Genomic DNA, 12,215 nt, shown 5'->3' on the forward strand with positions numbered 1-12,215 from the left:
CCGCCCCGCAGTGGCATATTGGGCAATGGGCAGCGGCGGGGCTGTTGCTTCTCTTCCCCTCAGACTCATGGCTGGGGGGAGGGGCCGCAGTGGGGGTCTCTTCTTCCTGAACTGCGTAATTTGTTCTAGACCTGGCACTTCTGGGCTTGGTAGGTCATAGCCTGGTTGTTGCATCAGTTATGAAAGTAAAAGAATTGATTGAGTCCTTACACCTCTTTCATAATAAATCAAGCACTGCTGGCCCCCCTCAGAGCCATAACAGGACAGGGAAGGAGTGGGAGCAGGGCTGTTGCCACCCCCTTGCTTTACCTAGTGGTATAATGGTGTGGGGGGTGGTCAGGAATGGCACTGGTGCTGATGCCCATCTCCCAGTGGCATAACTAAGAGTTAAGTAGCATTTGTCCCATCACTTCAGAGTTATAATGCGGGAGCAGCAGTGGGGTTTTTGCAGAAATATAACAAGGAGCAGCTATGGGGCTGTTCTGTCCTTTAAGAGGCACAAGGGGGCAGAGATGGGTAGCACAAGTAGTGGGGCAGTCCACTCAGGAGGTAATGGTTGGGGGAAGGTTCAGCAGCAGACCTTGCGAGCATCCTATTTAGCCTCTGAGACACATGGGGAGTGGAGAGTAGGGCAGCAGCAGGGCTGTTGTTCCCTCACCATTTTATGGACATGGCGGGGGACGATACACAGGGCTGGCAACTGACTTTGCTGGGGCCTGGGCCATGTAGAGGGGGCTCAGGCAAATGTGGCAGGGCTAGGGGGCTAACCTTCCTGGGCCAGCTCTCAGTGCCTCCCAGACTGCACCATGGGGGGTTCTGGCAGCTGCCACCACAGTAGCAGCAATGGCAACCCAGAGCCATGGGCCCTTTTAAATCACTGGGCCATGGGGCAGCTGCCCTTCCCCCTTATCCCCCACCTCTCGTGGCATCAGCAGCCTGTATCCAATTCTCAGCCAACCCAGACATGGGAATGGGTGTAACAGATAGTAGCAGGCCTGCTGCTCCCTCGCTCAGACTTCTGGGAAGGACAGTATTAGTTGCAGTGCGCTGTATGCTGCCCCTTCCCATAGTGAGTGAGCAGAGCGACTGGGTCTGCAGGGGCATTGCCTTCTCTGCATTAGTTTGTGGGAGGAGCAGTGTCAGCATTAAGATTATTGCCCTGCAACCCTCCTTTACGCAGGTGTGTTTGAGGGGAATTCATAATGGCAGTAGTGCTTTTGCCCTACCATTTGGGAAGAGGTAGTACTATCAGCTGTGATGTAACTCAGGGAGACCCTGTATACTCAGAACAGGCATCATCTGACTCAGCCAAATGGGAGGTCTGGGCTAGAAGTTCATTTCAGATAATCTAAAGTAGGTTGGTCATTTATCCCCTTGTTTTTTCATGTGCATCCATGTACTTTGTTGTCCTGTGGCACCTTATAGATTAAGAAATATCTGTTTGTCTGTAAGGTACCACAGGACTGTGTGGTGTTTTTGAAGCTACAGACTAAATCTGCTACCTCTCTGATACATGTACATTGTGTGTTCTTTGGAGTGTAATGTTTCCACACAAGTAGAGGCTTATAAAATCATATGGAATAATCACTTAGTGCTTGATTGATAATGCAAAAGGAAGAGAAAACCCACAGAGTTGGTGATTTTAAAATAATTAGAACATCAGAAGAGAACTAGAGGGAAGAGATGAGGGCTTTCAGTAAAATATTGTGTAATGTATTCATTCCCACTGTCACCAACTGAACAGGGTTTTTGTTCCTGCGGCTATGAGAAAAATCTCCATAATTTCAAATGAGGCAAATTCAAGTATTTTGGGCAGGGACATCTTTTTTTAGATTTCCTTTCAGCTATTAACTGGTCCTGGACCTGAAGAGAAAGTAGAGAATAATTCCCATTCGGGTCAGTTCTTTTCTATATTTAATATTCCCCCTCATCTAAATAGCTTTAGGTGAGACGTCCTTGGGACTTCTCCCTCATAAAAACTGAGGAAACTCCATAGGGTGATAGCCATTTATACTTCTGTGAAAAATAGTACGTGTTCAATATATTAGCACAATTTAATGTATAGTTGAAACTACAGAATACCGCAAATCTGTTGGGGGGGGGGAATTCCTGTTTGAACATCATGGGAAATATCCCGGATGAACTTGCTTTAAAGCACTTACTCCATGGATGTCAGAATTTAGGTAGACCAGCTACACAGTGGTCCATCACTATGTACTATGTTCCTTTGTATTAATTAAAACTCAGTTTGCCTCTTTCTTTGTACTTTCATGATTTTTAAGCCTCAGGAAAGGGAAGCATTTGTTAGGGGACAGAAATATCTGACAACAGAGTACCTTCATCTTTAATATTGATGTGCAGCTCATGGGCTTGAAAGGTCCCAATGAGCAGATGAAAATGGCCAGGCAAGATAACTTTAAGAGGAAGGTGACTCAAGGGACAGACTTTGGTAAAATGGATTAAGCCATTAGAAGAGCTGGTTTCTGTATTTTATGGTTGATGCATGAACTGCTGATCTTTGAAAGTATTTGATGGTGCAGGTGATAGATGGGAAGAAAAATTTAAAAAGCTTTTTATCTTAGAGAAAAAGAATCAAAGGTTAATGGTGTAAACTCTTGGGATCTTCGTATCCAGTAATTTTGCCTCTGCCTGCCTGAGTAATAAACATTTTTGAGTCAAAACTTCACTTACAACTTAATAGATATATCTGTCTTCTATAGCTGTGCTGAATAGATCCTGGATGTTAGAAACCATTTTCACAGTCACTTTTCTGAGGGGCCACAACTAAGTTTTAAGAAAGCACTGTGATCTTCTGTGGCAACTTAATTTCATTGTAATAGACACTTTATTTTCTTCTTGTCCTGCTACTTAGTACCTCCTGTCTGTAGATGTGGAAGCTCTGTAAAACAATATCATCTGGCCTATATTGACCAGTGCCCCACACCTTTCTCCCCTTCCAGTGCACAGTGCAGGTGAAGCTGGAGCTAGGGCACCGAGCCCAACTCCGGAAAAAGCCCACCACCGAAGGGTTTACGCATGACTGGATGGTATTTGTCCGTGGCCCAGAACAATGCGACATCCAGCATTTTGTGGAGAGGGTGGTCTTTCGGCTACATGAGAGCTTCCCTAAACCCAAACGTGGTGAGTGTGCATTTTAACCAGCATGCGGTCTCCTTTCTCTGGGGGATGATCTTGCAGTCTTGGTCTGGCGTTGCACTGTTGTTTCTGTACAACATTTTCTTAAGGAAGAACAAAACACACCTTGCATGCACTTGAGTCATGAGCTTTGCTGCTTTTGTTTGAGGAAGATTAGAAGAATATGACCTTTCCTCTAGTGAGAAGGTCGAAGGTGAAATGTTTCCTTCCTTCCTTCCTTTTTTTTTTTTTTTTTTTAAAAAAAATGAAACATCAGTATATGTCTGTTCTCGGAGCACTTAATGTCAAGAGAACGGGAACAAATGACTGTCATGTTACATGGTAGGATGTGCTGCTGGTGGTTATACAGCTGTCTTAAGGATATGCTCTCATGCTGTGAAAAGCAGCTTGAAAGGTGGATGTTCCGGCTGTTAACCTGTGCAGGTAATACATGCCTGCCTCAAGCTGGGGGTAATAAAATTGATGCCTGACAGGAAACTGGACTGCTGAATCAGAAACTCATTTATAGCAAGACTTGAATAAAAGTTGTAGCTTGTGCTGAGAATCTTGTCAGCCAGCATAACCACCTTATAACAAACATATTTATGATGTCCATACTTCTTGGCTAACCAGGTTACTATGTCACCCAGCTCTAAAAATGGTAGTTTGTTTCCTCCTCCTTGATTCGCATTTTCCTTAAAATCTTCTCTTCACCAAAGAGGGGTTAGAATAGAAAGATTTTGCAGTTCATCCGTACCATTCTCAGACTGGCCTGAAGGGTTTTTGCAAATGACTCTTTTCTTTACCTGGCAAGTGCGGGACCACACTGTTAATGGGTTATTTTAACAACTTCAAAATATTGTAGAAACAATTTAGTAACCGAAAAAGTTGTCTGCCAAATAGTCTAAAAATCTGAACTCATTTAATGCTAGGATTTTAATGTAAAACCATAGTTAAAATAAGTCAATTAATCCTTATTTTAAAACAGTTTCTTTTATTGTAGAGAATGCAGGGAATTACTGGGTTACATTGACTGGCACTCTTACAATGGAATAAGAGTATGGAAATTAATTTGTGTGGTGCTAGATTTGAGGAAATTGCAATTTCCTAATCAAACTAATAATTTAAAATTCTTGAGTGATGGCCCATGAATGTGTTTCATACACAAGTGCACATGCGTGGAATGTACCAGAGGTTTCAAGTGTTTATTAGCGGCGTCCTCTGACCTGCACGTGCCTACTGCATCATTTCTGCTTGCAGCTGAGGGTATAGTATGTGTGGATTGATGTTTCTCTTGTTCTGTCTCTCTGCCACGTGGTTTAATTTGGAACCTCTTTTTCTTAGTGCTCTTAACTTTTGAAAAGAGAGTTACCTTTGTCCATTTGTTGTATATTGTTGTATATAATTGTAGTTTTAGAGTAGAAGGTAATTTAGTGAAGCTTTTCATCTATGTCTGTCTTCTGCCCTAAACTATGCCCTGGATTCTGGGTTTTAAAATCAGTTTCCTGCCCTCATCCATTCTCTGTGAGTGACAAGCCCCAGAGGTGGCTTTGGCACCCAGGTGAGGCTCACATCATGATTTGTCTGCTCTGTTTGTAAATCCTTCCCACCCCAAATTTGGGAAGCTTGGGAGTTCCACCACTGTAAGTTTCTAACTGAGTAAGCTGCAACCATGTGCACTCTCAGAGCTTGAACTCTGTCCCCTTGTACAGTGGCTGACACCAGTGATAAATAACCCTCTGAGCACTTTGCAAGTCCCAGATCCGTTGGTACGGATGACAGATAGGCTCCAACATGAAACCTCTCATGAGTACAAGAGTAGGTCCTTGCTGCAGATTTCTCCCAACCTCAGCTTTTCCTTTCCATGCCAGGTGAGAGGTTGCGTGTGGATCTGGCTGGACCAGCACACACGCTTCCCTGAGTGGAGGGTAAAGCTTACTGCATGCCTGATAACAAGGTTAAATGGGTGACTCTGGTAACCATGTGTCCGGAATGCGTGCGCGCTCGCTCGCGCTCTCTCTCTCGAGGCAGCTGTTAAACTGATACTGTCTGCTCTGCCATTCCCAACCACTGCTTGCTCTTCACTATTGAAGCACTTTATTTACCTCTTGTTTTTCTGCCAGACAACCACTCGCAATATTGGGATTTGCTCCAGAGGGTAGCAGCAGAACTGGGGATTGCCTTAGAAGAGGTTCAACACCAATATCATCAGATCTTGGACATTCTCCAATCTCAGGGGCACTCTAAAGTGTCCCTACCTTTTGATGGGACCATCCTTCGACCAGCATGGGCTGTATGGCATACCCTTGCCACCTCTGCCCTGACACTGAAAAGGGCAGAGGAAGTATTTTGTACCTATAAGGGTTTTTTTTTTCCCATCCACCCTCTGCTTTTGTCATCCATGTGACAGCAGAAGTTGACCTGTCCAGACCAGACAGCAAAACACCTGGACCTGCTGAGGCAGAAAGTATATTCTTCAGCAGCTTCATGGTTCCAGATTGTGCTCTAACTGCATATGATTCTCATAACTATGTAAGGCTAGCAGAGTTCTGGCAATAGCTGCCACCAGACCAATAGCTTCCATTTCAGTCATGGATAGAGAGGGGGCTCCTCCCAATAACGTTGGCTGTGGTTGCAGAGAAATCATCTAACTCTTTGCATAACTCATGTGAGTGCCATTTGTAGGTTTCATTGGGTGGCTTGCCCAGGGAGATCCAAAATACAGTTGAGGCCCTCCTCTTTGATGAGAAAAGAGTGTTACATGACAAAACAGGTAAATCCCTTCACTTATTGCAGGAATCCTGGGTAGCATTACAGTCCCTTGGTGTGTATTTTTGCCTCGGCCTCCATGTTTCCTATCTAGTCTATCCAGCATCAGGAGTTCCACCTACATAGGCAGTAGCACTGCTCTCAAGAACCTCACTCCTCTGTCTCTTCTACAACTGATGTGACCCTCTCTTTGACCTCCCACCAGCAGTTAAAAGCTAAATTTTGACATGCTGATGATCAGTGCCATCTTTCCATATTTGCTCACAGTTGGGGAAGGTCAATATGAACAATTATGTACCTAAGATCATTCACCACAGGTATTCCACAGAATTTCTCTCATCCTCCCCCTGCATTCCCTGCACCTCTGATTACTTCCCTCCCTGCATACTCTCCCCATCTATCCATTCTCCAGTAAGAAATGGATGCTTTACTACCCTAGGGAGCCACAGAACATGGCCCAGATCTCTGAGGGGGCAGCGCTTTCCTTTTTACGTACTCGACCACTAGTACTCAAACCCACAGCCCCAATGGACCTTAGGCTTGTTTTCTCCAGCCTTATGAAGCCAACCTTTGAGCTGCTGGCAAAGTGATTCTTCTCTGTGTTCTCTATGGAGGAGGTATTCTTGGAATCTCAGTTGATTGGGTCAGTGAACTTGAGGCTGACTATGATGGCAGACCCCTCTTACATTTGTATTCCACAAGGACAGTGTCCTTACAACTACACTCCAAATGCCTCCCAAAAGTATCGTCAGAGTTCCACCTACATCAGTGCATCCTCCTGTCTGTTTTCATAAACCGCATGTTTCTCACAAAGGCTGGGTCCTGCATTCCCTTGATATCTGCTGTGTGCTGACATTCTACCTCCACAGGGCTCACTCCAGTTGCAGGTTGCTGAAACTATTTATGGCCATTGTGACAGAAGGTCCAAGCCCTCTTCTTCTGGTGAAAATCTCCAAAGGGGTCTTGTTGCTTCCACATGCTACATGCAATCTAATCTACCCACATGTATTCCTGTGGAATCTCAGCACCCTCTGCACAAGCACGCCTGGATCCAGCAAAGACTGGAACAATTGCTGCCACCATTCTGGCAACTTGTAAATGAGTGACAACCTGCTATGTTGCCCACTCATCCAGACTCAGAATTTTTGTATTAGCACCCCACCTAACTCCCTTGTTCTGGGTTCTGTAAATGAGCAGGGTATATGAGAATTCTACATCTGTGCTTTCTGGCAAACACCAGTAAAGATTAGACCTTTATGAATGGATGTCCTCATCTGCAAGTCTCCAATTTTGAATAGAAAATTCAGGCAATCATGGCAAAGTATGACTACGTGAATTACAGCAAGTTTGCATTCTTATGAACTTCTTTCAGAGAAGCATAGAGAACATTTCAATGCTGACATTGAGTGCCAGTTATTAGCCAAAACCTCTCTCCAAGCAACCTCCAATGCTGTAGACTTATGGTGTTCAGCTCATTTGTGAAGCAGTCACCACTATAGTGAACTAGCCACGTTATTCTGAAAATAATTTATTTTTCAATCGAACTAGTCACCTTTGAGTGGCCAAATAAGCAGATGTGGTTAGTGGCTAGCATGTTGGTCACGCCGGCTGTAGGCACTGCTGCCAGATGCATCTTCACATTAGTTGTCATGTGCAGGGCAATGTAGCTCCAGTTGTCAGGATTCCTGAGAGGTTCAGAGTACAGTTGGAGCTCTCCTCTATATGGTCAGAAGATCTTTTCAGGAACTGTGGTCAAGTCCTTGCTCACCCTGAAGGACTTCAAGGCTACCATGAGATGTTTTGATATATAGCCTCTTGTAAAATATGAGGAGATGTAGCAGGTCTCAGACTGCTCAGAGATCACAGGCAGCACAGTTCTCTGCTTTTTACAGACCTATTGAACACACTAGCAGAGTGGAAGCCAGAGGAAAAAAGCTTCCCATGTGCCTTGAGCTATTCCACAGCCATTATTAAAACAGCAGTTTTTACAACTTGGTTGGGAGTTTGACTCCTCCCTGGCCTTTAGTTTGTAAGCTGCAACATTTTGCCTACCTTCCCACTTCTGGAGGCTGCCTTTCCCATTTCCTACAGGTCTGGAAGCATATTGCAACAGACAAGTTGGTCGTAACATCATGCCACACCAACCACTTCAAGTTCCTCTTCATGGACCCCTTCTATTAGACTATATTGAATCAAGAATTATGTTCCTTCCTTTGTTTGGGACCCAGTGAACTGGTCCCATCCATTGACGAATAAAGCGTTTTACTCAATGTATTTTCTTGTGCCTGAGAAGGATGGAGAGTTGACGCTGATGTAGATCTAAGACAACTGAACACATTTTGTAAAGTTGCAAACCTTCCCAGCTGGTGACTCTGGCAGTTATAATCCCTTCTCTAGAGACAGATTAGTTTCCATCCTCAACCTACAGGATACCTACTTCTGTCTTGTGAAATATCCCGCACACAGGCAATATTTTCACTTAACCAAGGACCGGTACAATTTTCAATATTGAATACTTCCCTTCAGCCTCTTTGCAGCACCATGGGTGGTATTGAAGGCTATAGCAGTAATGGCTGCTTACCTTCACCAAGAAGTAATTTTAGTCTTCCTGTATCTTGATGACTGGCTAGTCTTATCAAGAAGTACTAACTCTTCCACTCAGACCGCACTCTTTCTTTCAGCTGGATCTCCAGTTAAGCATAAAAAACCCAGCAACTTAGCCCCTGTACAGTGAATACAATTCATAGTGGCATATTTGGACTAACTGGCAACTGGGCCATCCTTCTAACAGACTGATTCATAATTTCATCAGTTCTTGTTGGGACAATTCAAGGAATTCCCAATATTACAGTAAAAAAGTTTGTAATTTCTGGGTCATATATTGCACCTGGCACCTTTGTGATGAAGATTATGCCTCATTTTTTGACTTCTGGCTTAGGAGACAGCTTGGACAAACAGGTTATAGTTTCCATCTACCAAGGAGAACTAGGGGGAAAGATCAGCACAGTGTCTGCACAGATGTCCATTTGTCCTTCCAGTTCCAACAATATCTGTAATAATGGATGCATCGTTCTTATAGTGGGAACACCACCTCAATACATGACTCAGGGCAGAGCACCACCTCAGGAAACTGGTCTCTCATAAGCTTGTTAAAACTCGGGGCAATCGGAAATGCCTGCTTTCAGTTCCTACCCCTCGTTAAGGGCAAATCAATCCAAATCCTGATGGACAATGTGGCTTGCGCATTTTGTATCAACCAGCTCCTATATGCTGAAACTATGAAGTTTTGAACTGATGCATCAGCCCATCAGATTGTTAGTTACCTTCCTGGCGTTCAGAAAGTCACAGCCAATATGCTCAGGAGGAGCGTCTTCTAGGACTATGAGTAGGAAATGGACTTTCACATCCTTTGCAGGATATTCCGGGGGGGGCGGTTCTTTGTGTTCTAGATGTGAAGAATGGTGCACCTGTTGAAGTGTCCCTTATTCTGCTCAAGAAGACCCCTACATTACCTTTCTTTTGGGAGGTTCTCTTTCCTTGGACAAATGGTGCTTGTTCTGTGCATTTGCCTCATTTACCACTAATTCTAAGAGTGATGAGTAAGATCTGGGAGAACGTGGCTAGGGGTTTCCTCCTAGTACTGACCCAGGCTGACACAACCTTGGTTATCCTCATCTGCTCCCCACTGTGTCCAACTGGTGCACAAGCTTCTCACACTCCCTCATTCGTTTCCTGGGATGTGGGTTGTATGCTTCACCCCAACCTGGGGATCTTCTGTCTCCAAGCATGGCTTTTATATGGTTTGCTGAATTAGAGTTCACTTGTTCGACAGGACTACAAGTATTTCTAAACAGTAGAGGACAGTCATCTTGAATTACTTACCTTCACAATTGGCAGAGGTTCAACCATTGGTGTCAACGTCATGCCTTGTGCATGAATCTTCTCTGTCAGCCACCTTGAATTATCTGCTGAATTTAATTAATAAGCCTGATCTCTCTTTAGTTGTAGTATGGTTCAGCTTTCCACAATATCAACATTTCATTCCCTGCTAGAGGAGTTTTCTGTTTTTAATCATCATATGTCATTGAGATTTATTACGGTTCTGGGGGATCATTTACCTTCAGGTTAAGAACTCTGGTCTGTCTTGGCATCTCAGCTGTGCACTTAAGCCTGGAGATCACATGAGGAACCTATAGCGATCTGTCTGCTTCTTTTATCTATGAAGCTGGCCTTTCTAGTAACTGTCACGTCAGCCTGCAGGATGGAGGAAATTGGAGCTTTGACAGACCCTTCATGTATATTTTTTTCAAGAACAAAAGCCTCCATATACATGTACCCAAAGTTCTTTCCTAAGGTGCAGTCAGATTTCCATCTTAACTGGTCTATTTATCCACTGGTATTTTTTTTTCTAAACCACGTAAATCTCAGTGGAAGACTTTCCTTCATACATTAGATGTATGACAGGCATTGACTTTTTCTCTGTATAGTACCAAGCAGCTTTAGAAATCTCACAGACTTTGAATCATAGAGACTGTCAAAATGGATCTCTGGGTATATTACCGCTTTCTGTGAGGCAGCTGGTGTGTTGTCTCTGAGAAGAAGTGTAGCGTACTCTGTCAATTCAGGGGCAACTTTCATGGTGTGTGTTAAACGTATTTCAGTGTTTGAGAGATGCAGAGATACTATTCTAAAGGCCATATCTTGATCCACCCTGTCAGATACAATGAGCTGTTTGGTTTTGTTGTACTATCTTCAGTCTTGTACTTGACTCCTGAACACCATCCTCAGCAGGAGGAGGGAGCTTCACAATTAAGTGAAGTAGAGAACTGCTAAGGCCACTACTCAAAGAAAAGGTTACTCACTTTTGTGCAATAACTGTGATTCTTTAAGATGTTTGTCCTTTGTGGAGGGTCCACTACCTGCTCCTCTTCCCTGTGTTTTGGGTGGTTCTTACCGGATGCTCAGCTTCAGAAAGAACTGTCTAGTTCTCCTGTGCAGCTCTACATAACCTTGTCATGTCATATGAGGCTGTAAAGGGTGCATGTGCAGGCCAAACAGACACTGCTAACAGAAAATCTCTGATCAAGGGCTCAAAAGGCACCCATGAACTGGAAGTGGAGCACAGATAGGGGAAACATCTCGAGCAACAGTTACTGCACAAAGTGAGTAACCTTTTCTTCTTTTGACAGTTGTGGGAGAGCACTTCCTATCCCCAGTTAAGCACACGATCTTGTTCTGCGTTGTGATAAGCGTCAGTGGTTTTCTGTTCATTGTTAGAAGCTCATTTCTCTTCTGTGTAATTTCTCTGATCTTGGATATCATTGCATTATGTCAGAAATTAACATTTATTTTGCTGCTTTCTTCTTAGTGTGCAAGGAGCCTCCTTACAAAGTGGAGGAGTCTGGCTATGCTGGTTTCATTATGCCCATTGAAGTACACTTCAAAAATAAGGTAGAGTCCTATTCATGTAATTGGTTTTTGTTTGTTTAGAGCCACACCAGAATGCTACATTGCTTGGCAAAAAGTTGCTAAATTATGTGACCATTTTATGTGTGTTTGTTCTGATAAAGAGAAATTGACTGGATTGCTGGATGCTATAACAAGCATTCTGCCAGATTTTGGAAGGAAACACTCCAATCTGGTAGAGAGAAAGTTATATGGAAAGTTAGTACAGGGAGAGAGTAGCAAATTGGTGTAACTAGTTGTACGGATTCCCAAGTGGGGATGCAGCTATATTGCTGTAAAAGTGTGTATAAAGGAATAACTTATATGTCTTGCCATGCAGGGGTAAGCAATAAGTACCTTTTATATTGGTATAATAGGTTCCATGCTAAAGATTGTCCTGTTGTTAAAAATCATGCCCTCAATCTAAAGAGTTAAGACTTGTGTGTCTTGAACATAGTAATTCACGCTTAATAATAGATATTATAGGTCTGAATTTATGCTCATCCCAAAACAAAATACTGAGGACTTTAAATATTAAGAATGAACAATAACAACGTGAAAGTTAAAATGCAGTATTAATTGCATACAGTGAAAATAAAGTTTAGTCCAGTCCTCAAAAGTCCTATCCACGTGGCTTAAAGAAGTTTACAGAAAGTAGGGATTTTTCAAACTAATTTCACACTTTTTGGTTTTATGTTCAGTGTCACATTAACTCTTTGTTGTGACTGAGTATTGAGTGTTGTCTTTGTTTTGTTACTATACAAAAAAGCTAATGTGCACCATTTGGGTTTGTTACAAACAAGATAGCTGAAACAAAACCAAAATTGCTACGAAATGAAAAGTTAAACCACTAACAGAACATAACC

At 43.3% G+C, this 12,215-nt stretch overlaps 1 protein-coding gene across 1 annotated transcript in view; it reads left to right on the forward strand.

Moving 5' to 3' along the window:
- MLLT1 (MLLT1 super elongation complex subunit) overlaps nucleotides 1-12,215 on the forward strand; it is a 60,557-nt gene that overhangs the window by 420 nt on the left and 47,922 nt on the right. The window contains exons 2-3 of the mRNA XM_074978261.1: nucleotides 2,961-3,141; nucleotides 11,273-11,355. Coding sequence (XP_074834362.1) covers nucleotides 2,961-3,141; nucleotides 11,273-11,355 — 264 coding nt within the window. The remainder of the gene's footprint in view (nucleotides 1-2,960; nucleotides 3,142-11,272; nucleotides 11,356-12,215) is intronic.

Source organism: Carettochelys insculpta, chromosome 27, assembly GCF_033958435.1.
Source record: "Carettochelys insculpta isolate YL-2023 chromosome 27, ASM3395843v1, whole genome shotgun sequence".
In the NCBI taxonomy this organism is placed as follows: Eukaryota; Metazoa; Chordata; order Testudines; family Carettochelyidae; genus Carettochelys; species Carettochelys insculpta.